This window comes from Acomys minous (genome assembly GCF_964271855.1).
Source record: "Acomys minous genome assembly, chromosome: 10".
Classification (NCBI taxonomy): domain Eukaryota; kingdom Metazoa; phylum Chordata; class Mammalia; order Rodentia; family Muridae; genus Acomys; species Acomys minous.
In genome coordinates this window covers 109526598-109551517 of record NC_140491.1, presented here as the reverse complement: position 1 = coordinate 109551517, position 24920 = coordinate 109526598, and the positions used below count along the sequence as shown (strand labels likewise).

Genomic DNA, 24920 nt, shown 5'->3' with positions numbered 1-24920 from the left:
GCTAATATTGGCCTGATTCATAGACCAGCATTATATGAATGTCAAAATAGCCACCTTCATCAAGGAAAGCATCCATCAGGGCTGTTAAGAGCTAGGGCCAGCTTCATGAGGAGACGCTTTACTTTGTCAGAGAATGGGTGGGAGACTGAAGAAACGACCAAGTGTGGCATTGGGTTTTGTTTAGGTATTTCAATGCTTGTCAAAAAGGAAACATTGTCATGTCAAAGGCCACAGCAGGAAATTCTAGAGGTGACTAAAAAGGAGCAGATAAGTAGGACTTCTAACAAGTCTATTCAAAGAGCTGCAGATCGAAGAGAGGAAGCAGCTGTTTTCAGCAATATCTGATTACATCAAGGTATTGAGGGGCAGATAATAAAATGTATGAACAGTATTGATGGGCCTACTTTTAAAGTGATCTCACGCTGCCCCCCACCCCATCAGCTGAGATTGCTAGAGCTGGTATTACTTCAACTCCAGTAAATAGTAAGAGAAAGGACAAGAATTCAAAGGTAATTTCAAGTTCCCAACACAACTATCACCTTGCTCTTGGTCAAGAAAAGAAATCTCCCACTGTTGTTTAGACTTGTAAATGATTACAGCTGGGGAGCATGTATACCGAAGTCTAGAAGCATAGTGGATCTCTAAGCCTTCTGTTGGACTACATGGAGATCTTAAGGAAATGGGGATGAAGCAGGGGAAATGCCCTCACTTGATAATTGTATGAAGCACCCACTTGCTCTTATGTGTTTGTGTTGCATTTTTCTTCATACTTATATGAATATGAGCTAGCGCAGACGGTTTGTTGACTGTGGGCACCTTCTGGAGGGGGGAGGCTGAGTGAAAATAAGAATAACGGGTTTTGTGTTTTGTTTATTTTTTTTTAAATTTACCTTCTTGCCAGATTTCAAATCGTACCTCTCCTAAGGAATCAATTTGAAAGTATTCCACTGTTTAAAACAGACAAGTAATTTGAAAATGTTCCACTATTAAAAACAGGCGGTGGTGGTGCACATCTGTAATCCCAGCACTCGGGAGGCAGAAGCAGGTGGATCTCTGTGAGTGTGAGGACAGCCTGAACTACAGAGCAAGATGCAGAACACCAAGGGCTACACAACCCTGTCTCTAAAACTAAAACAAACAAAAACAGGCAAGTACCCTGTGTTCTGAGCCAGAGCTTGGTCTAGGTTATAGGAAAAGGATGCTCTTACTATCCGCCTCTCCCAGTCTCCTTTATGACCCTTGACAGGAGATGAGAAATAGGTCACTGAGAGTTTTTTTTTTAATGAGAAGATGTTTTTCTCAGAAAACACAGAAGGATGAAGAAACAAAGTCTTCATGTCACCTTTCCTCCTCCTTTTGTGAGGACAGCAGATCTCCCCAAGTGTCTCTGGAGTTAATGTGTATATCCACAATAAAGCTAAGGTAGATGAATTACTTCCTTAGGTATTTTGAATTTAGCAGAGTACTTCTCTACCTGATTTACCCAGATGATAATAGATAATTTGCTTTGCATATATAACCTGTAAGAACTGTTACTTCCGCCAGTCATAATGGCAAACTTTTGATCCAAGCACTTGGGATGCAGAGACAGGCAGATCTCAGAATTCAAGGACAGCTGGGTCTACAGAGTGAGTTCCAGGGTATTCAGGGCTACACAGAGAAACTTTCAAAAAACAAAAAAGCAAAAACAAAGAAGAAGCAAAGGAGGAGGAAGAGGTGGAGGTACTTTTAGGTTACAAATGTAAACAAATTCCCATTTTACTACAGTCAAGCAATTTCAAATGGAGGAGACTGAATCAGCTTAAGGAATCAAAATAAAAGAGGTGGTTTAAAAAAAAGGCTGAGAATAGTATATTCTGTAACTTTTATTACCAAAAAGTCAAAACCTTTACATGCTATGCATGACATTAAATGTCATATATAGGGTCACTGCAAGCAAATCTTTCAAAAATATACATACTGTATATATTTACAGTTGGAGTTTGGGTAACCGATGCCAAAGTACAATTCAGGGTTTAACCCCTATCCGCCCTGTGGATTTGTTCAGCTACTAATTAAACAGCGATTGTATCTTCACTCAGGCACATGAAGAGGTAGGAGCCACTTTAAACAAACAAACAAACTGGAGTGCAACATGGCGATCACCATTGAAGTAGCTTAGCTACATCAAGGAGACCCTAACTAGCTTTGGTCATCCCAAGAAGCTGAATATATGTAGTCTGTCCTAGAAATTAAAACGGAAATAACTTCAGAGAGGTGCTTTTCTGGTCACATCAGAGGGTTGACAGAACTCAACCTCTAAGAAGGCCTGCCACTCTGCACCAAAGAATTGTACATCACTAACAAAGCAGCATATAGGCTGGGAGCTAGACACCTTTTCTCTGACAAGGCAAAATTAATATGCAAATAAGAGATATCAAAATAATATCTCTATACGCAGCCTCTGGAACTCAGAAGGCAATTTAGACAGTTCCTTTGCCAAGTAAAACCTGTACTAACTCTGCCCACGCCCACCGCCAGCCCGAACTGAGCTCCTAAGTCTATACAAGGGTGGGGGCAGTCTGTGACTTTTGTAGGCCAGAGGTCCTCAGCCTCAGGAAGGCTCTGGACACTGAGAAGGGCTTCTTCCTAGGTTCCTGCCAGATTTGCTGGGACTTGTTTCTGACCGGGGAAGCTGAAGCGACGCCACAGAGGCAGCTGTGGCCAGAAGCCCCTCCCGTTCCCTTTTCTTCTGTTTCATCCTACGGTTCTGGAACCAGATTTTGACCTGGGTGTCATTCAGCTGCAAGCAGTTGGCTATTTCGATGCGTCGGGCTCTAGTTAGGTACTTATTGAAATGAAACTCCTTCTCCAGCTCTGTCAGTTGCTTGGTGCTGAAATTCGTACGGATGGCACTGGAGGGGCTTGCGGCTCCGTATTCGGAGAGTTTGCCTGCGACTTAAAGACAAGGAAGGTGTCAGTGGGGCGAGGGGGGGGGGATGCTGGAACTATCCAGTGGGACTAAGAATTAGGATCAAAGTCCTAGCGCGGCCCTCGTGAGTGATAGACACAGCTATACCAGAATAAGCGCTCTACTGAGAGTCTTTGTCCTAATTTTCTCAGCGCCTGGGGCATTTTCTGACCCCAGGCTCTGACCGCTTAGGGGCAGAAGCTCTATCCAGGGGCCCGGCGGCCACACGCTCCTGCCTTTGCAGGATGAAGGAGGTTCGTCCCGACCCCTGCTGCCTCCCTCCAGCGCCCACCTCCTTACTTTTCTTGGGGGCGTTCCTCTTCACTTTCATCCACTCGAAAGTGTTGAAGGCCGCCGGGAGGCCGGAGGTGGGAGAAGCGGGCTTGGGGCAGGCTCCGGGGGCCGGGGATGCAGTCTTAAAGGGCCCCGAGTGGCCGTCCGCGTGCTCCTTGAGACACGCAGGGAAGGGGCCAGCCTCTCCAAAGGCAGCGAAGTCCACCTGGCCGCTGAGCAGGAAAGATCCTCCGCCGGAGAAGACCGCCGAGGTGGCATAGTGGACGTGCGCCCCACCGTCGTCCGCCGCTCTTCCAAGTGAGCCTGGGAAGTCGAACGCTGGCCCGGACCCCAAGAAGCCGTAGTCTGCAGCTGGCGCAGAGGCAGGTGCGCCGCCCCGCTCGTAGGCGCCTTCCAGGGTACAGGGCGAGTATCGGGGCGCGGCGGGTTGCGGGCCCGAGGGTTGCGCGGGGAGTGCGGGGGGCGACGGCGCGGACCGGGCGGCGGCCAGGGGCAGGCAGCTTAGGAAAGCGCCTTCACCGCTGCCCAGGGGGAAGGCGGGCTGCAGGGCCACGGGGCGCGCGTCGGCGCGGCAGAACTTGGGTGCGAAGCCCAGCACGTCGGCGCCTACTCCTCCGCTGCCGCCGCTGGCGCACGACACGTACTCCAGGTACGAACTCATGGCTCGCTCTACAGGGCGCAAGCCGCGGCCCCGGCGCCACCGCACCCTGCAGGTCCGCGCAGCCCCGCCTTCCCGCTACCCCCGCTGCCCTCGCCGAGCCATTAGGCGAGCGAGCCCGAGGTAAATAACTGGCCTCATATACCGGCGGCGAGGGCCACGTGGCGCCAGGCGGCCAATCGGTGCCTTCCCCGCACTGGCCCGGACGGACTTGAGTGCGGTTCCTCGCTCCTGCCCCAAGGCCAACTTAGCCTGAGCTGCGGGGGAGCCTCCGCCCAGGCCCGGGGAGAGCGGCGCCGGCTCAGAGAGGCCTGGGAAGGGCGGGGCAAGAGCTCTGGACACCCGCTCCCTGGACAGGTATTGCGGGAGGAGAAAGGGCAAGGGATGCAACCACAGGTCAGGGATAGTCTCTCTCTGAACCCCCACCCCCAACCCCTGGGACCAGCGGGGTAGACTTGGAGGAGGCTGGGTAGGAGTTTTGTCTTTACGCTGCGGGGACTCTACCCAGTCCTCCTGAGAAGGTCAAGTTACTCTTGCCCCCTTCCCCCCCTCCCCTCCCCCCTCCCTCTGGGTTTTCTTGGCCCAGGAATCACTCCTGTCCTAAACCTAAAGCAAGACGTTGCCTTTTCAACCTTTTTTCTGCCTCAAGGACGACTCCTGGAACCTCCTAGGACGGGAATGAAATCATTTTCACTAGCATCCGTTCCCTTCAGTTCCCCTTCCAATTCTTGGCGACCTGGTGAGGATAAATGTTTATAGTGCCAGTGTTGATTTAGGCAGAAAATAAGTTTCTGTCTCGTGGGAAAGAAGTTGGATTTTCCCCTCTGACGAGGTCATCAGAATTAAAAAAAAAAAAAAATCCACCCTGTGAGAGAAAGGCTCCTGTGCACTATCTGGGAGGCTGGCACGCGCGCTGCACACGCTTTCAAAGAGACTCTTGGCTGGAGGGAGCAAAGGCATCTTGGGGACTGGTCAGATCTCAGAGGTTTGGACTGGCTTGTACCTTAAGGCAATTAAAGCTTCTGTTCCATCAGATAAGTGCTGCGTTGTCTCTTGCGAGTGAAATCTGAGGGCTCGCGATGTTAATGGGCTCACTTCTCTCCCTTGATAATATGGTTTTGTTTACTGAGTGTAGAGAGACGGGAAATAAAAGTGCAATTGGCACAGGAAACGAAGAGTACGTGGGTTATACAGACAGGCTTTACATTGACAAACTTTCCAACTTCCTTAAGCATTTCTTTTCATGTTTTCCTCTTCACGGCAGTGGGAAACTACCAAGCTAAATAAATACAGCTTATTTACACGCTGCCAAAAGTAAATGAAGGTGGGTTCCTACAAGCCTGCATAGCAGAGAGTCTAAAGGGTCTGACGCTCTTAGTTTATTCAAGTGCCCTTGAAAACCTGAGCTATTATTGCAGGCTCTAAGTTATGGTGAGTAGCTTGTATTACTGCTTTGTGGATCCACTTGTTATGAATGAGTGACTGAGCCCTTGCCTAAAATTCCACTCTCAGGCATCACGTCCAGGGAGTGGGCCCCTTTCAGAGACGTGGACTTGTAGGTAAACAAAGCTACACCCAAAGGGTGTTGTGCTCGTGAGGCTGAGCTGGTGAGGCTGAAGGCTGAAGGCTGAAGGGTGAGGCTGAGAGTTAGGAACAGAAGGATGACAGGTTACTGGGTACAAAACTACAAAGGGTGCAGGGTCCTTCAAATTGAGTGGGAAGTAGAATCCCGCTAAAAAATACACCTTCCTCCTAAAGCACTGCGTTAGTTGCTTTTCCTGAAGCAAATTTTTGAAGACTTTTGTCTTTGCTTAAAGTAGAAAGTCTACTAATATGTGTGTGTGTGTGTGTGTGTGTGTGTATTAAAATTAAATGAAGTAGCTGTTGCTATTTTTGTTGTTGTTGTTGTTGCTTTCATGGTTGTGCTGAGAGTGGACATCAGAATTGGGGGGGGGGGTGTAGTAGGGTTCAATATTTGTCCAGACCCAACTGTAGTTCCGTGATAAACCCACAACAAAGAGCTATGGTCTGTTTGTCATTCGCTCTTCTTTTAACTTTTGAGTCCTTAGGGGTGTCCTATGCTTCAGAGCTCAGATTGCTGTCTTCACTCCAGACTTGGCTCTTTTATTCTGGTTTTGATATGCTGGGCACCCAAGCCAGGGCCTGGCGTGTGCTAAGCAAGCACCCTACTGCTGAGCTACATCCTCAGCCCTTGAGGTGGGTTACTTAGCATTTGTTGGAAGCCTAGCCCAAATTTATTATATGTTTGCCATCTGTGCTAGGTAAGGACATTTAATTATGTCCTTAACCCAAAGAAACAAGATTCACTGCTGACAAGATTCATTCTACTTTCGTTTGCTTTACTTTGAGTCTACTACATATCTCTCCTCTCTCTGTCTCTCTCTGTGTCTCTCTTTGTCTCTTTCTGTCTTTCTCTGTCTCTGTCTCTTTCTCTTAGTCTCTGTCTCTCTCCCCCATGTGTGCATGAGAGACAAACAACAAAGACAGACACAGAGAGAGAGAGAGAGAGAGAGAGAGAGAGAGAGAGAGAGACAGAGAGAGACAGAGACAGAGAGAGACAGAGAGACAAAGAGAGACAGAGAGAGAGACAGAGAACACCCAAACCTCACACAGGCTACACTAGCCCTCAGCCACTGTATTCCCAGATCATACTTTATAATTATCTGAGGAGAAATTGGAAGATATTAAGATATTATTTGGGGAAATGTGCATAAAAATAAGTGAATAGAGGATATTTTTAGTAACTACCGAGTTTGTCTCTAATGTTCACAGAATATGAGGTGGGGGTGGGGAGATCTCACAAATTTTAATAATTGTTCAAGTCATGAATTTCCAAAGGCCACTTGCCCCTCTGAGTCTTGGTGCTGTGGATTCTCCATGGGAGGTGACAGCAGAGAGGCCTGATTGCCAGGGTGTGTTTGATGTAGGAATGCTTTGAAATAGCCTGTGTGCTCACCACATTCCCACCCTCCCCCACTACCTTTCTCTCCCATTCCAATAGCATTGCTTCTTCTCTGATAGAAGTGGTGGCTCCCGGTGGCCTTGTCTTCTTGTGCTTAAAGTTGATCTTAAGAAATGCCAGGGCACCCTCTTCCATAAACACCACTGTGCTAGCCCTCTGAGATAGTTCAGAGCAAACTCTTAGCTCCATAGATCCAAAGCAGAGAAGATGACCTGGGGGAGTAAATTAAGGGAGTCAAGATGTTCTCTTTTATACCAGACCAAGAGAAAATGGACTAGGAAACAGTTCTCTCAAGTGTCTCAACCATCAAAGGACAGAGGTGAGATGAAGAGGCCCTGAACACAGGAATTGTGAACGTCTTAGCAGTCTGATCACAGGACCCTCCCTAAGGAAACAGCTGAATGTCGGGCCTGTCCCTGAGTCTCGCAGATGAGACTCACGGGCCAAGCCAGCTTTTGACGTACTATAGGCATTTAGTAAATGTCTGTTGGTCAGAGATAACACCACAGAACAAAGAGAAGAGAAACAGTGGAATTGTGCTACCATTGTTTAGTACTAGCTTAGGAGTATCCTCAGATTATTGGTGCTAATACTGCTTTGCGTCTATTGGAATCACCGTAGAGCAGTGGTTTTCAACCTTCCTAATGCTGCGACCCTTTAATACAATTCCTTATACATTTGTGGTGACCCTCATCTATAAAATTATTTTTGTTGCCATTTAATAACTGTAATTTTGCTACTGTTATGAAACATAAAGTAAACATCTACATTTTTCCAATGGTCTTAAAAGGGCCCCTGTGAAAGGGTCCCCCCCTCCCCGCCCCCGCCACACCCCGCCCCCATGGCTTGCCTGCAGGTACACTTCATTGGCCTACTACGGGAGATTTTAGCCCAACAGGTCCTGCTAAGGAATTTTTTTTCCAGTTTTTCAAGACAGGGTTTCTCTGTTTTAGCTCTGGCTTCCCTAAAACTCACTCTGTAGACCAGGCTGGCCTCGAATTCACAGAGGTCTGCCTGCCTCTGCCTCCCTGAGTGCTGAGGTTAAAGGCATGCATCACCACTGTCTGGCTTAAAATGAAAAGTAAGTTGGTTTTTTTTTTTTTAAGATTTATTTATTTTTATGTGCATTGGTGTTCTGCCTGCATGTCCGGGTGAGTGTGTTGGGTCCCCTAAAACTGTAGTTACCGACAGTTGTGAGCTGCCATGTGGATGATGTTGAGAACTGAACCCGGGTCCTCTGGAAGAACAGACAGTGCTCTTGACCACTGAGACACCTCTCCAGCAGGAATATTTATTTTTAACGAGCCTCTTGGGTGATCTTACCACAGATACTCAAAACTGCACTTTGAAAATTTCTGCTATGGAAGTTGGAGCTGGGCAAACAGAGCAGACAGGAAATGCTTCTGTGGTGAGCAAAGTGAAGGAGCCGAGTCACCTGGCTAGCTGACAGGAGCATACCCAAACAGTGTCTACAAGTGTGTTGCATAGCAGTGTAGAAAAACCAATGTCATGGGTCAAGCCTACGTCTCCATGGCCTACGGTCTACGGCTCCAGAAAATGCCTTACAGATGCACTCATTTGGGGCCAGAGAGCTCAGAGGTTAAGAACGCTTGCTGCAGCTGGGTGCGGTGGTGCTCTCGCCTTTAATCCCAGCAGAGGCAGGCAGATCTCTGTGAGTTCGAGGCCAGCCTGGTCTACAAAGCGAGTCTAGGTCAGCCGAGGCTAACACAGAGAAACCCTGTCTCAAAAAAAGAACAAAAACAAAAGAATGCTTGCTGCTTTTGTAGGCCTGAGTTCAACTCCCACCACTCATATTGAACGGCTGACAGTGGCCTGTAATTCCAGCTTCGGAGGAGCTTATTCCTTTTTCTGGCTTCCTTGGGCACCACACACCCATGTGCGCTTCTATGTACACAGACACAAATATATTCATCGGTAATGAATACACGAAGAAGTAAATCTTGAAGAAGTGGTCATCAGTAAACTCACGAGTTTTCCTAGGCAGTTAGTGTTTTCTGATGACTGACCACATTCTGCTAGTTATTCCCTTAGCTCGCCTCCGATGGGTAGGAAGTGAGCTGTGTTTCCTCCACTCCTCAGCAAAGTTAGACAGAGAGGGCTGAGGACTGGGGGTGCGAGGGGGGGGGAGCTTCAACTCCTCCCAAGTTATCTGGAAGGAGTGTTTAACCCTCAGAGATCCAGAAGGGGTGAAATAGATGTTGGCCTAACTTCCTCTGCCTAAAAGATGATCTTCCACAGTGTAAGAGGGCAAAGCTAAAAGATACCTTAGACATGGACTGGATTAAACCCTTGGTTTTAGGGAGAATGTTGCTTTACTCATGAGCTGAAAGAGAATGCCATCCTACCAAAAATGATAGTGCCTGGGCTTTCCGGTCCATTGCCTTCCTACAGTCTGGACAAAGGAAGAGCTAAGACAGCACTTTCTTCACACTGGCACTATGGCACTCTTGATCCTGACCAGGCAGAATAGTGGCGAAGGAGATGCCCTCGTTTCTGGGAGAGCTTCTCTCCCTTTGGACATATTTGCTAACCCTGTGTCTTAGACTTATATAGTCTACCCTGACTCTCCAACAAGAGTAGGCAGAAGTGAATCTGCAAGGGATCCCCAAGTTTCACTTAGAGGTTGACTATTATCAGAACCCTGGAAGAAATGACCCTAAGTGGATTCCATTGGGTAGAGCAAGTACAAACAGGAACAAACATAAGATGGCCTGTCTTGGCCTGGAGAGATGACTCAGACATTATGAGCACTGGCTGCTCTTCCAGAGGTCCTGAGTTTAACTCCCAGCAACCACATGGTGACTCACAACCATCTATAATGTAATCTGATGCCCTCTTCTGTCCTGCAGGCATACATGCAGGCAGAGCATTGTATACCTAAAAATAAATAAATCTAAAAAAAAAAAAAAAAAGATGGCCTGTCTTTGCTTTAAAGTTCCTATTAGAATGTTTGTGTCTTTTCTTTATTAGTTTTGCATGTTAACCCTTTGTCATATGCTGTGAATTTTCTTAGCAAAAGGGTTGGAGTGTGTTTGGTGGTAGAATGCTTGTCCAGCACTGGAAAAAATTATTCTCACCATGCCATTCTCCATGGCATTATTTGTTTGACATGTAGAAGGTGGGTTGCTATATTTTCAAATCTATTTCTGGCTTTATCTTTTGTACAGTATTTGTGAAAAGCCTTCCACTTTCTTCTGTTGTATTCATATTTATAAAAGGTGTGCGTTACCACACATGGTTTTTTAGGATTTATTTTTATTGTTTTCCATGTCTATATGCCATTTGTATGTTTGGTGTCCAAGAGGATTGTGAGCCTCCACGTGGGTGCTGGGAATTGAACCCCAGTCTTTTTGGTTTTGTTTTTGCTTTTGTTTTTGTTTGTTTGGTTTTGGTTTTTTGAGACAAGGTTTCTCTGTATTAGCCTTGGCTGTCCTGGACTCACTTTGAAGACCAGGCTGGCCTCGAACTCACAGTGATCCACCTGCCTCTGCTTCCTGAGTGCTGGGATTAAAGGCATGTGCCACCACGCCCGGCCCAGTCTTTCCGAAGAACAAGTGCCCTTAAACACTAAGCTAACTCTCCATGCCTTGTATTCATATTTTTAGAAGATATGAATACACAAAAACATATACCAATTTGATATGTATGTATTAACCACTTATTATTTGTTGCATAATGTGTTTGTATGCATATAGATCTTCTGTCTGTCTGTATATTTGTTTACTACATGGGCACAGTGCCCACAAAGCCTAGAACAGGGGCATCATATCCCCTGCAACTGCAGACACAGTTGTTAAGTGCTGTGTGGGTGCTGGGAATCAAATGCAGATGCTTTGGGAGAGCAGCCAGTGCACTTAACTGGTGAGCCATCTCTCAGCTCCTAATTCATCGCTTTGACAGTTGAGATGTAGCTCTGTAGTACTGAGCTTTGCCTAGCATTCACAAGGCCCTGAGGTTCCATGCCCAGCACCTATTATAATAGTAATTATTATTTGTATCATTATTTTCTAAATAAGTAATTTGTTTTTTAAATAAGTAATACATTTTTTTTTGGTGTTTTGAGACAGGCTTTCTCTGTGTAGCCCGGCTGTCCTGGAACTCACTCTGTAGACCAGGCTGGCCTCACAGGCCTGCCTCTGCCTCCCTGAGTGCTGGGATTGAAGGCATGCGCCACCACTACCCAGGCTAATTGCTTTCTTTTTTAAATTGACAATTGTGTGGCTCATTCAAAGAGAATACAGTGGAGTCTTTCTTCTACCCTTGTCCCCAGGCAGCAGGTCCCTCGTCACATAAGCAACCAATTTTATTCATTTCATGAATATTTTTTCAGAGGCACTTTTTAAAAACTTTGCTTGTTATTTTTTATGTGTTGTATGAGGGTGTCAGACCTTGGAGTTAGAGACAGTTATGAGCTGCAATGTAGGTGCTGGGAGTTGAACTCATGTTCTCTGGGAGAGTAGCCAGTGCTCTTAACCACTGAGCCATCTCTCCAGCCCCTCAGAGACACTTTATACACAAACAGTTCATGTCTCACCACACCTTTAACCCAATGACGTCCTGGTGGACAGGCTCTGTGACACTTGTGCTTTTTCCTCTATTGTATCTTAAAATTTTTCCATACAAAGTCCACACGGAGCCTCCCAGCCAACTTTTGAAACTTTATACTGTTCTACTGTGTACTGTGTAAGTTGATTTTGCTAAAAAAAAGAATACACATATACAATTTTTACCCATTAAGAAATTTCTTGAAGGTGGGTGGTGGTAGTGCATGGCTTTAATCTCAGCATTGGGGAGGCAGAGGCAGGTGGATCTCTAAGAGTTCCAGACCAGCCTGGTCTACAGGGTGAGTTCCAGGAAGCCAGGGCTACACAGAGAAACCCTGTGTTGGACAAAAACAAAAACAAAAACAAAACTTGAATACTATGTCAAAGTGTGTATGCACCGACATCTTTAATGAATTTTGCTAAGTTTCTCTTTCTAAAAGGGAAGCAAGGCTGGCGGTAGTGGCTGGATCAGGCATTTAGTCACAGCACTTAGGAGAAAGAGGCAGATGGATTTCTGTGAGTTCGAAGACAGCCTGGTCTACAAGAGGAATCTAGGACAACCAGGACTACACAGAGAAATCCTGTCTCAAAAAAAAAAAATCAAGCAACAAAAGTGAAACAATGTAGAGAGAGATATGACTGCTGTACATGGTTGTAATTCCAGCACTCAAGAGGAAGGATCCAGAGTGCAATCCAGAGGCTCTGAGGTTAAGAGCACCTGCCTCCTGTGAGTTCGAGGCCAGCCTGGTCTACAAAGTGAGTCCAGGACAGCCAGGGCTACATAGAGAAACCCTGTCTCCAAAAACAAAACAAAACAAACAAACAAAACACCAAAAACAAAAACAAAAAGCCCCTGCCTCTGGTCTTCCACAAAGCCTGGGTTTTGGTTTGATTCCTAGCACCCACATGGCAGTCAACAACTGTCTGTAACTCCACTTCCAGGAGATTCAAACTTTCTTACAAAATCCTTAGACACCAGGCATGTGGTGCACATGTCTACAGTCAAACAAGTGTCATACACGTAACATAAAATAAATCTTTTTTAAAAAGAAAGAGTACAAAGCACGGTCTGAGCAATCAAGAAAGGCCCTGTCTCAAACAAAACAAAAACTCGTCTTATATTTCAGTAACTAACTAACTGATCAGAGTTCCTGTCTCCTTATGCCCTTACCAAATCATTGGGATATGAAAGGCTTGGCTTTTTTTTTAATCTGATAAGTAGAAATTTTCATCTTTTATTTACCATTACAGCATCCCATAAAGTGTCATTTTTCCCTCTTATCTGATCTGTTTCACAGATGATAACTAGTACAGAAAAGACAAGCAACTTGTAGCCACATCCCTGTGAATGGCCAAGGTCAGATGCCCAAAGCTTCTCCTGTGCTATACTGTTCCTCACAAAACATATGGCACTTTAGCGTCCTCTGATAGACATGGTATTGAACACACACACACACACACACACACACACACACACACACATGCACACACACACACACACTTTTTGAAGTCTGCTAAGAGGCCTCCTCTTTAGTGGTCTGATCCCAAGACCACATTGCTATGTGAATTCTCCAGAGAGCACCCCACTGGAAGGAGGGGCCTTTGATTAGTAATCTGATCTGACCTCGCCCTAACCATTAGCTTAGATTCTATATCAGGGAAGCAGTAGGGTGTTGGTGTTTCTAATTTCCCTGGGACTGATTTCTCTGTGGCCACCCAGGACCTAAGTATTGATCAGGAGGATGAGGGTGGGCGTGTGTTTCCCCTAGGTTTTAGCTTTATAGAGAACATTTGCTTGGGTCTGGTGAAGATAGCAATTCTAACACACACACACACACACACACACACACACACACACACACCCTTACATCTATGAGGTAGATATCTTTATTGATGCCTGTTTCATTGATAAAAGTGAAGTTCAGAAAGATGAAGTGAATCGCTTATCGGCTCCTGCAATGCAGCAGCAGCAAAGTGGAAAACAATGCAGACCTGAAGTGAGCATGTGAGAGTCCTTCCCTTGTATTCTCTTTCTGCTCCTCTATTCTTTGTAGTTAATGGCCTGACTCCCACTCAGGCCCTCAAAAAAGGAAGTTAGGAAGCATTGCCTCAGCTCCTCTTTTACTCACCCAGCTTATTGCCAAGTCCTGTCCGTCCAACCTCTTAAACGCCCTTTCTTCTCAACCTTGTTGTTACTTTCTCTAAACCTAACGACCTCCTTTCTCCAGTTAGGTACAGTGTCCCCAGTCAGGTAACGAACGTCTCCTCCCAGCTTAATACCTGATTCAGCAGCTGCTGTGGCCAGCAGAGCTCCAGACTTCTTTCTGCAAAGCTTGTAGAAACTTTCTTCCCACTCATGGTGCCCTACTCCAAACAATTCTCCTTGCTTTTTCTTTTCTTTCATTTTTTTCTTTCTTTTCTTTTCTTTCTTTGTTTTTGTTTGTTTGTTTGTTTTTTGCTTTCTCTGCCTGTCATGTCCTTTCTTCGTTGACCTGAAAAACTCTAAACTCTTCAAGAACCCAAAATACTGTAGTGGTTTGACACTACGGTGCTTTTAGGAGGATCTCTCTCCTTCACTAGATTGAAGGGCACAAGCTGTTAGTTACTCAGCCTTGTATCCCACAGCACAGCCTAGTGCACACAGGAACTGCTCAGTGGACTTGATGGATGATCAGAAGGAAGGAACAAACTAAAACAAGAACAGCAGGATTAGTATTTTGGTGGGGGTTTTTTTGTGTGTAGGGGGGGTTTGTTTTTGTTGTTGTTGTTGTTTGTTTGTTTTTGGTTTTGTTCTTGGAATAGTATTTTTATTTCTTAGTGGGTTGAGGCTTAACTGCCTCACTTTCTGCCTGAAGCAAACTGGTAGTAGGACATTTTTCCAAAATAACCTAATTTCCACCCAAAATAATGAGGCAAAGAAGGAGCCTGGGGGAATGGAGGACAATGCTGGGACTTTGATGAGGACTGAGCAATGCAGCTCACCCAACTGAAGAAACATGTCAGCCAGTGCCACCAGAGAAAAGAGCACAAGGGGCACTAGGCCAAAGCTTTCGGACTTTACAGAGAGCACTTGCCACTCCAGAAGTCACATAGGAATGTGTCACCACCTATTCTAGCCAGACCCACCTGTTGCAACCAACTCCAAGATATACGACCTTCCCTAGAAACTTCCAAGCTTCCCTTTACGGTTTTACTAAAATGAACCCTCCAAAAAGCTGACGTAAAAACACTTGAGTCTCGTTGCTACATTAAACGAGAAAGAAACATACTTTTATTGTAGCTTTAAATGGCATTCAAGTTTACTCCAAGGTCAATAGCAGCCTTGACCTAACCTACTTGCTCCCACGCATGGAGGCCCTGCAGGCTGACTTGGGGTCAATAAGAAACCTTGATTCATTGGGAATTTTCTAGTCCTGCCTTCAGAGAGGGCAGGTTTCTCTTTCTAGGAATAGAGCCGCCTATGTTGAATGTCACTGATGTAGGCGGGGAAATGCTGGGTCACAATAGGTCAGAGGCTAGCGTGGGTGTTGGCTTGATGCGAAGAATTTCGAGGTCCCTGCTAGTGGGCTGCGCTTAGAGCTCTGGAGGGAGTGGTGGCCCTCCCCTCCGGTGCCGCGCAGAGACGTCCCCGACCCGACCCTCAGGCGTGTCTGGAGCGCTGTCCTCGCTGCTGGTGACCCAGTGTGGGGCTGTTTGTCGCGCTCACCCAGAGCGCCAGCGTCTCCTCCGCTTGCGGTTTTTGGTCGGCTCCCAGCTGGCCCAGACTTGCTCCAAAGTAGGAGGAACCGCTGTCGAGCAAAAAGTGCACAACAGGTGATTGATGAACTCTTAATAGGACTAACCTTTCCCGCCCCCCACCCCCACCCCAGACACACACAGAGGAACCCCACTCCTCATCCCGCCTACAGGGCGGGCTCAGAGGACGCGGTCGCCAGCCGGTAGGGTGATTAACTCACCGTTTGTCTTTCCCGGAGAGTTCCCTGTGGATGCGGGAACACCGGGCCGGCGGCGGTAGCCGGATCAGCGGCCGCTTCTCGTGGCGGCGCAAACCAAGCGAGCTTTGTGTTGAGCTCCCGACCTCCCGGGCAGGCGGCGACTATTGTTCTCTCGGGCGACTGGGGCTCTGAGACTGGAAACCATACCAGCCTCCTGCTTACAGTGACCCTAGGTCCGGGGTCCCGAGTCGAAGCTTCCTTTGTGTTCCCTGCCAGGCGCAGGGTTGGCGTCGGCGCTGCTCCAAGGAATGGCACACAGGAGTGAGGGACACTGGGACCAACTCCCCAGAGCTCTCCTGGCGCGACCCACTTTATTGAGAGGCCCTGGGAAGAAGGCGGGGAGGGCTACGGTATTTGCAGGCCAAGGCTGTGAACAATAGAGCCATTAAAGGATCTTCCAGCCTCGCTTCTTTCAGAAAGGGTCTTGTCCACGGCCCTCCCAGCCTGGGTTAAGTCTCTGCTCCCCTGGTCCATCAGCTATGTATCTGTACCAAAATTCTCCGTGAATCCTGCCTCATAAGAGGGTTTCCTCTTCCTCTGGTCCTCTCTAATGCTAAAACCCACTTTGGTGATTTTTCCAGACCTTGTTGAAAAATGAGCCAGAACTAGCCAAAGGACCCAGTCAAGGTATTTCGCCATAGGCTGTGGGTACAGCTTAGTGGTAGAGTGCATATTTACCATCCACCATATTTACTTACCATCAATTCAACTCCTAGGTTGTTTTTTTTAAATTAATTATCACATGATGTAGAACAAGAAGACACGTGCAATGGCCCCCACCTCTCAGACTGGAGTGGATGGGGTGGCATGGTGGCACCCTTGTGCCTTGGACCTTCCACCTTGGGGGAAGTCTGTTCGGTTTGCTTCACCCTGGGCCTGACCTAAAATGGATTGTCTGTGAACTCTGCAACTTGACAAGCAAGATGGGAGACCTGAGGGAAATGTTTAGGAAAGGGCTTCAGGCCAGGTTTATAAGTCCGGTTGACACCGACCTTGGACCCCAAAGGTAAGAACATTTGTAGTGGAGTAGGAAACAAGGTAACAATGAGGCATAAGGGATGGCCCTCTCCTGTCACCCACTTCCCTCAGCCCTAACACGGCTTTTTTTTTTTCATTAGCACTTGTAAAGAGGAGGATGCAAGTGGGTGTATGTTTGAATAACAAAGAAGTTAATTCTTCCTTCTAATAACAAATGTTTCCCTTATTTGGGTCCCCCCCGGGGGGGGGGGTGTACAAGCTTGTTTACACCTTCAATATCCAAAAGATTGTCACAGAGGGCAGAGGATTCACCCACCTTTTTTTTACTGTCCATTCCAGGCCTTCTGAGAGAAAAATCTAAAAGAAGATGTGGGTTAGGTAAGGCTGGACGGGGACAGCTCAGTCTCCACCTGCTAAGTGTCCCAAGACCCAGAGGTCTGTTGGCCCAGGTTCTAAATATATCCTTCCTGGGAAATTGCAACACCCAAGAGTGATGAAAAAAAATAACTGAGGTGGGGGTGTGGGGGAAGGTAATGGGCTTCCTGCCTCTCACATACTCATAGACTTGTGTTATTTTCTTCAAGTTTCTCAAAGAAGGACCAAAGTTTTGTCAAGAACTCGCAAATGAAGAGGATTTTCCCAGACCTGTAAACCGAGATTTCCCGATTCTTGACTTCAGAAGGAAATTTTTAACCAAATTCTCCTGGAAAAGTCAGAACAGACCTGTGACAATCCTTTGACTATTGAAGGTGTAAACAAGCTTGTACACACCCGGGGGGGGGGGGGGACTCAAGCAGTTGTTATTAGAAGGAAGAATTAACTTCTTTGTTATTCAAACATCCACTTGCATCCTCCTCTTTACAGGTGCTAATGGAAAAAAAAAACCCTCTACAGATGGAGGGCCTGGCCTTCCAAGCCTACTGGCTGAGAAGAGCTCTCCACTCAAGGGCCTTTGGGGTGGTATAGAGTGGAGGAGGAAGGAAGGTAGCTAGTGTAGGAAATCACTGTCTCTTAGTAGTTCTTATAGACAGAAATTGGAAAACTCTTGTTCAGCAAGGTTAGCGGCCTCTGGGGCCTCAGAAACCAATTTTGCTCGCTGATAGAGGGACCGGGCTTTGGGGTTGGACCAAAAGGGGGGAGTACCAGCTGCATGCCCCTCCCCTGTCTCCCATCTGAAAGCCTGTTCAAAGAAATGGCACAAATGGATGGCTAGCTTCATGACTCCATCAGAGGCGGGTTTTGTTATGTCAGGCCCTGGATGAGGTTCTGGTCAGAGAGCCAGAAGGCAGGGTGTCTATTTGATCCTCCTTTCCTGCATCCTTACCAGTGGTCCAGGCTACTCCTCTCCAGGGCTTTCTACAGCAAACCCCCCCCCCCCGCCCCAGGCCAACTCAATTGGGTCTAAGCATTCCACTCCAGAATGGATCTTGAGGTTTCCTTGGATGCAAGGAAAACTTTCCCTCTTCCTCCACCCCTACCTCTGTTTTGCAGCAGGACCACACCTCTACCCGGCATCCTACTTTAATCCACATTTGATGGCCTGGGCTGAACAACCAGGAATGCCCAAACGACTACCACCCGTAAGCCTGATCTCTTTCTCTTTCCTTCAGATCTGATGTTCTTCTAATCTAACGGGGATCCACAAACAACCTTCCCAATCCCCAACCCCCACACGCCCCAAAAGCTAAGGGGAAACAGAAGGGCTGGCCAAGGCTAAAACTAAGCCATCCCTCCTTTTCAGTAAAAGAGGAAGACCTCCCAAGACCAACACCCGCGCCCCGCCCCCCCTCCCCAAGAGGCTAGGGTGTCCCTCCCTTCTGGCATAGCCCCCTGCTGTAGCTAAGACCTTCTCTGCAGAGGACCAGAAAGAAAAGCCGCTGCCACAAAGGCTAGTGGGCTTCGGGTAGACCCCATCCTCAACCGGACAGTGAGGCTTCAGTGCTCCACTGCCCCAGAGCATGCGTCTTGGGTGAAAGACAAGCTAGGGAGACGATTCCCTTCCCTTGCCATCTTCCCCCACCACGTCCTGCCACGAGCCTTGAAGCGAAAGCCGAGGCCTGAGACCCGGGCGCCATTGCCGGCCAGGCTCCCCTCCCCCACGCTTCTTTCTTTGCTTCTCTGAGACCCAGGAGGGAGGAGGCTGCAGGCGCCTCCGCGGATAGAGCTGCTATTGTGACCTTCCTTGGCTGAGCGGGAACCCAGCGGAGTGTGTACTGCCCGCGGTGGCGGGGGAGGAGGTGACTGTGTGCAAACCTCGGGTGCAGAGGGGGTGGCACCGGGAAATAAATAAAGGCTTGCAACCTCGGGCAGTTGGGCCCTTCAGAGAGCGTTTGGTTGTGTTTAGATTTCGGTGCTTCCTAACACTAATTGCAAGCTCAAGAGGAGCGGAATTTATGGCGAAGGCCAAGGCGGCTTGTTTATAATTTATGAAGTTTTAAATGGTTGTGCCGCGGGCCCAGCTCTCTCGGGCGGGCGGCCGCGTGGGAGTGCGCCCTCCCAGAACTCGCCGCCGCCCCCACCCACCCTAGGAGTGAGTGTGCCCATCACGTGACTTACGTTAGAGGCATGAAAGAACCAAGCAATTCTCTGAAGTATCCAGAACTTCAGGAGGTGGCAGAAGGCGGCCGAGTTGGTCGAAGCGGCCCCTCCCCCCTCTTCCAATATCCTCACTCCACAGCTGGGCCTGTGCGGCTGCCTAGAGTGGGAGCCCCCAACCTGACACTTCCTTAGAGCTTATGTGTGAGAGGAAGCTGATGTCAGCTGGGCTAGACACTGTTTAAAGTCTAATCCATGAAACCCTAAGCCACAGATGACACTTGGGGTTTTGCAGACACCCGCAGACTCAGCAGATACTCTTGCGGTAACACACCGCGCTGGGAAACGCCTGGAGCCGTGATGCATTATGTATTTTTATTATTATTTATGGTATGAAGAGGAGATGAGAGAAGCCGGATTGAATCTAAACAGCCTGACAATTCATCTATTTACTATTTAGCCAGTTAAGAAAGGCGGTTGTGATCCCGACAAGGCAGCTAGTTCTTCTTTGATTTTCTTAATAGCCTAAAAATAATTTCTTACAATTATAAATTCTGCCTATGAATGCAAGTTCCCGAGAAAACAATGTTAAGCCTTAAGAGTGGGTAAAATATGCCTTCAATTGAAGTCATTTATTCTGTTGATACAATTCTACAACATATATACTTTATACTTGCTCAGATAGTCAAATTTAGCTAAAGAATATCCCCTCTTACCCCCAGCCTAACATGCCATTTTTTTTTAAAACAGCACAAAGGAACAAGGAAACTAAATATTATTTTGAGCCATCATTACTGAGCAAAACACAAACATCCGAGTAGAAAACATTGCTGCTCCACTAGAGGAGTAGAAGTTATTTCCACACAATAGGAATTCCACCTCGTGTCACCAGGCTGGTAGTGGGAGTTGCATATTTGCCAAGCCAAATAGAGATGTGTGGGCGAACTTTGCTGAAATACAAAATAACTGAACCTTGTCTGAAGGCCTTTATTCCAAGTGCCCCCTTCTGTAGAAGTGGGTGTAAGTGCCCGACCCTAGCTAGAGCCACACTAATATTTACAGAACGATTATAAATTTTGTAGACTTTCTGCCCGTTTTGCACAAAGAAACAAGAGCAAACAAGGTGTTTATATGTGTTATATTCCATTAATGAAACTTTTATTATTTTACATTATGGAGGACGTTTGTTTTCTTTAGATGTGAACTACTGACCATTACTAAGGAAAAATTCTAGAGCATTTTCTAGAGAAAAAAAAAGCCTGGGTGCTTGCCTCTACATGATCATTTCTGTTTATAATGCCGCACCTTAGCTTTCCGTAGCTTAATTTTTCCTGTTTCTCTTACGCTTTTTCTTTGATTGTCAGGGTTTTTTCCAAAGTCTAATTTTTTTATTATTTAATGCAAAAAATGACACCCTCCCCCGTGTGACGATCATGTAACAGAAAGAAGTAAAAGGAGCCCTGCAGGTGCTGCTTCCTGAAAGCCCTATTGCAACCACCCCACTTAGAATAGTTCCCGGTTTATGTCCTTTAATTATTGCCATCCAATCTTAATAGCTATAATGTAATCAAATTTATCCATGCCAATTTGTACAATAGGCTCCAAATAAATAAAATATTTTTGGAGGGTTCTCTTTTATTTTTCTGGGTCTTACAAGCGAGATAAATGCAGAGTGATCTGCCTGCAAACGTGTGTGATTAACACAGGTACACTTCCAACTGAGAAAAAAATTTTTTTATTCTAAATGTTTGTTCAAATAGTACCAGACAATTTGAAATCAATAAGCTGTGTCGAGTGGTGAGGGCTTCGGCTGTTGAGAAATGACTAGCGTAAGCCACCGGGCTGCTTGACTCTACCCATGAAGGACCATTTGTGTTCTCAATCCTTTACATCAACTACAAACACCAGCCACGGTTACAACTGTTCAAAACTACTTTCTCAACTAGTTCAAACCAAGGGGACTAAAGAGGTGAAATGTGGCCCCCAAGGTCTGGGAGCGTGTACCTAGGCCCGGCTGGAGAATTCTACAAATATACACATAAATACATTAAGACGAGGATAAATAATCAGGGGAACGAAATTATTCGCTTCAAATAATAAATACAGATTGTTTTAGTCCGATGCAATCTTTATAGGAGGGGAAGGAGCATTATAAATTAAGGTCTCTGAAACTAAGCTAGACGGAAGGGCCAGGCCCCGGATATTCCTGGCGCTGGTCCCTCTTCAGGACACGCCGCCACGGATGGGTCTCGGACTTACCTTAGGGACACCATTACCAGATTAGAGTCCCTCGGTCGGCAGTGTATGGCACTGTCAGGTTTACAGGGGAGGATCCTTGCGGCTGATTTATGGCGAGTAACCCGAAGGAGGGGAGGCCCAGTCGCATCACCCTCGGCCGGCCGCTGGAAGCCCAGCACACTTGTGAGGCTTCGGCCAAGCCAGATAGATCGGAGAGGGGGGGGGGTCCTCCGAGCTGCCCCTCGGGCCCCGCCCCGCCCCGCCACCACCCCTGCCACCAAAACCAGCTAGGTAATTGTGCCAGGCCGGCGGTAACCGCTACAGATGTGTCAGTTTGGGGGCCTCGGACAGGCGTCCCTGAGACGAGTGGTGAGCCGAGAGATCTGTGTAGGTAGGATGAGGGTCGCACGGTCCGTGGTGATGATTGCCAGGGATTTGCGCGGCGCAGCTGTAGTCCACGCTGGCCGAAGACGGGTGCGAGAGGTGGCCCAGATTGAAAACCGGCCCGGACGCGGGCGCCATGGAGTCGACGAAGTTGCCACCCACGTACACGGGGCTGCCCTGCAGGTTGGCGCTGGCGAAGCCTCCGCCGTTGCTCGCCATGGGGTGGGGCTCGAACTCGGGGGCTGCGTAGCGCTTCTGCTGTGGCAGGCAGCTGCTGAGAGGCGCCGTGTAGGCGGCCAGGCCGTACATATTGGGCTGCGATTTGGCGAAAGCGGGCGGTGAGGGTGCGTCGTAGGCTAGGCCGGGCACCGGCGGCAGCTGGCCCGAGTAAGCCACGTGGCCCGCCGCTCCTCCAAGAGGTGGGCTGCGCTCTGGGGACTGGCCTGCGGGAGAATGAAGGATGCCCTTGGCCTTCTGGTCCTTCTTGTACTTCATGCGACGGTTCTGGAACCAGATCTTAATCTGGCGTTCGGTGAGGTTCAGCAGGTTGGCCATCTCCACGCGGCGCGGCCGGCACAGGTAGCGGTTGAAGTGGAATTCCTTCTCCAGCTCCACCAGCTGCGCGCTCGTGTACGCAGTGCGCACCCTCTTGGATGCCGGGCCCGGTGGGCTCTTATCTTCGCAATTCTCTCCTGGGCAAGGAGGGAGACACAGAGGGTGCTGAGCGAGGAGTAAGGAACCTCACAATGGATAGAGATGCTTCTCTGTCTCCATTTTCCTCCTCTCCTCTCACCTCCACTCCCCAGTCTAGAGTAAAGTAGGGGGGTTTTGTTTGTTTGTTTGTTTGTTTGTTTGTTTTTAAAGAGGCCAAAGTCTGAGGGAGCATTCGTTCTACACACTTCTAGGCCTACCCATCAGTTGCCCCTGTAATCTCTGCCCTCCCTTGCCTTTTCTTTCCCTTCCGTCCTAGCCCATCTCAACCCAAAGGCCATGAAGGACTTGATTGTGAGGCTAAAAGCAGCTCATGAGACACTCCCTAGCAAGAGAGCCAGACTTCTTTGAGCATCCCTCCCTCCCAACCTCTGCTGCTGGGTACTGGGATGAGAAGGGATCTGAGGCAGCTCCAGGCCCAGCCTGCCCCGTTTGTTTACAGGCCAAACAGTCCACAGAGCAAAGGAGAGAGCAGAGGGTCTTGGCACCTGACTCCAGCCAGATGCACCCAAAGGCAGGGAGGCGAACACACACACACACACAAACACACACACACACACACACACACACACACACACACACACACACACACACACGATACTGCCCTTGGCTTTTATGGGATCCCAAGGCCAGGCTGAAAGCATGCTGCATATGGCAAATGCTAGGAGCAGCAGGCTCAGCACTGGCTTCACCTCCCCTGCCACCCCTCAGAGGGCTCCTCCACTCCTTCACTGGGAAGACAAATGGATTTCTCCTGGGAGGGAGGGCCTATGCCTAAGCTAGGGAGGGAGGGGCAGAGGAAGGAGCTTTCAGGCAGGAAGACACTTTTCCCCTAGGAGCAATGGCCTGGGGAGCATCAGGCAGCAGAACAGAGACCTGATAACAAATGGTATCCCAGGCTTCAGACTAGCTCTGGACCTGGAAAATAAGCCTCTCCCCCCCCCCCACCCCATCAAGAACACAAAGCAAGAACGTTTCCAGAAGCAAGCAGCTGTCTGAGCAGTGGAAAGGCACCAGCCCCTCACTGTGACCCTGGTCCTTCAAACTACCAATGGACCAAGAGGAGTCTTTCTCAGCTCTCCCTATCAAGGGTGAGAAAGGGGCAGCTGCTGTTGTTCCAGATTGTTCTGTCCCCCCTAAAAGAAATGTTCTTCCCTGTTATGGATACCCTAGAGGGGGCTGAGACTCACAGGTAGGCCTTGAAGGCTTTGATGTTATACTCATTAGATCCAAGTCCACCCCTCGGGGGATCTGGGGATCTGGGGGAAATGAGGATGTTGTCACATATCTATTTCAGAGTTCTTTGGAAATTTTAATAAAATGAATGAATAATGTCTATAACATATTTAGGTATGGTTCTTTTTTTAATTTTTTCTGTTTTGGGTATTGTTTTGACTTAGTGTTCTGTTTTGAGACAAGGTCTCTGAATGGGGACCAGGAACTAACTATGCTTTTCAGGCTCTCCTTGAACTCAAGTTATTCCTGTCTCAGCCTCTAGTGGTGGGATTGTAGGTGTACACAACTATGCCTGGCCTATCTTCCTGTTTGAGGGGCTGCTGGGTAGAAGGGGAAGCTGAGTTATGGCCAACAGCCTGGAGGGCAAGATAACATGCCAGTACAAGGAAGACCTTGATATTAATAAGCATGAGACCAGTCCAGCAATGGCCCCGGCAACGAAAGGGTGCCCTATCTCTGCAAGGCTATGTACCCAATCAAAGTCACTAAAAAGGACAGGCATTTCTACCCAAGTGGGGGTTTAGATATATTGTTGCTAAGTTTGCCCTTATAGCCCCTTATAGTCTCTTGGCTCCTGGCAATAGGTTCTTGGGGCCCATGAAGGGAGTGATCCAGGGATGATCTGCTCAGAGAGCTACCTGAAGTGGCACAGCTGCTCTTCTGCTTCGAGTTCTGTCGGGACTCTTTCATCCAGGGGAAGATCTGTTTGCTGATGGTGGCTGAAGAGCTAGAGGCATTGGGCCCACCCTTGGTCTTCTTGGCAGGCACTCCACCTCCAGGATTGGTGGGTGAAGATGGGGGCAAGGTAGGTGGTGGAGGAGGGGGTTGTGGTGGCTGCTGTTCTGAGTTCAGACCAGGAGGTTGATTGCCACCGCCACCGCCCTGGCTATTCCCAGCGCCAGGTCGCATGCAGCTACCATGTTCAGCTCCTTTATGGGCTGGGGCTCGGAGAGGTGCAGAGCCCTGGATGGAGCAGGCAGAACCTGGGTAATCACTGTCCAGGGAGTTGGCAGCAGCAGGGGGTGGGTAGGGCTGGTGAGGAGGAGCACTGTAGCCGTAAGTGTCGGTGGCTTTGCCATATCCATAGCCTCCAAAGAGTCCTGGGTTCTCATAGTATGCAGCCTTCTGCATGGTGCACTCAGGAAGCTCCAGGGCCTGCTGACCCTGCTCAAATAACATTGACTACCACTGTCTCCTTCACCACCAAGGCCAGTGTCTGCTGAATCTTGAGAGAGCTGGGCCAGTTCCCAGGCTCCAGGTGACCTGCCAAGAAGAAAAGTGAGAGATCCTAGAGGGACTGACACTGGCAAGATCAACCAACACAGAAGGACTAGAGCAGGCTCTTTGGCTTCCCACTCACCTCAAAGTGGAAGGGTGGACAAGGCTATGGACT

The 24920-nt window shown here is 48.2% G+C and overlaps 3 protein-coding genes across 3 annotated transcripts; all 3 read right to left on the bottom strand.

Moving 5' to 3' along the window:
- Positions 1–1905: 1905 nt before the first annotated feature.
- HOXD1 (homeobox D1) lies at positions 1906–3994 on the bottom strand. The gene is made up of 2 exons (XM_084798290.1): positions 3251–3994; positions 1906–2937 (listed from the first exon to the last, which is right to left on the bottom strand). The coding sequence occupies exons 1-2, from the start codon at positions 3903–3905 to the stop codon at positions 2594–2596; spliced, it is 999 nt and encodes a 332-aa protein (XP_084654416.1). The 5' UTR covers positions 3906–3994; the 3' UTR covers positions 1906–2593.
- A 10700-nt stretch (positions 3995–14694) lies between these two features.
- Positions 14695–21231, bottom strand: LOC311607335 (uncharacterized protein; the record flags this gene model as incomplete). Its single annotated transcript, XM_084798991.1, has 4 exons — positions 14695–15238; positions 15407–15769; positions 18980–19148; positions 21218–21231. 4 exons carry the CDS (start codon positions 21229–21231, stop codon positions 14966–14968), a joined length of 819 nt encoding a protein of 272 aa, XP_084655117.1. The 3' UTR covers positions 14695–14965.
- Positions 20678–24706, bottom strand: HOXD3 (homeobox D3; the record flags this gene model as incomplete). Its single annotated transcript, XM_084797411.1, has 2 exons — positions 20678–22272; positions 24166–24706. 2 exons carry the CDS (start codon positions 24704–24706, stop codon positions 21515–21517), a joined length of 1299 nt encoding a protein of 432 aa, XP_084653537.1. The 3' UTR covers positions 20678–21514.
- Positions 24707–24920: the final 214 nt, after the last annotated feature.

What these genes read in the sequence shown, in the direction of transcription:
- HOXD1 (XM_084798290.1), bottom strand. Translation starts at nt 3,905, where the DNA reads ATGAGTTCGTACCTGGAGTACGTGTCGTGCGCCAGCGGCGGCAGCGGA. An exon ending in GAGGAACGCCCCCAAGAAAA is followed by an intron (nt 2,938 to 3,250) that starts GTAAGGAGGTGG and finishes CTTGTCTTTAAG; the next exon opens with TCGCAGGCAAACTCTCCGAA.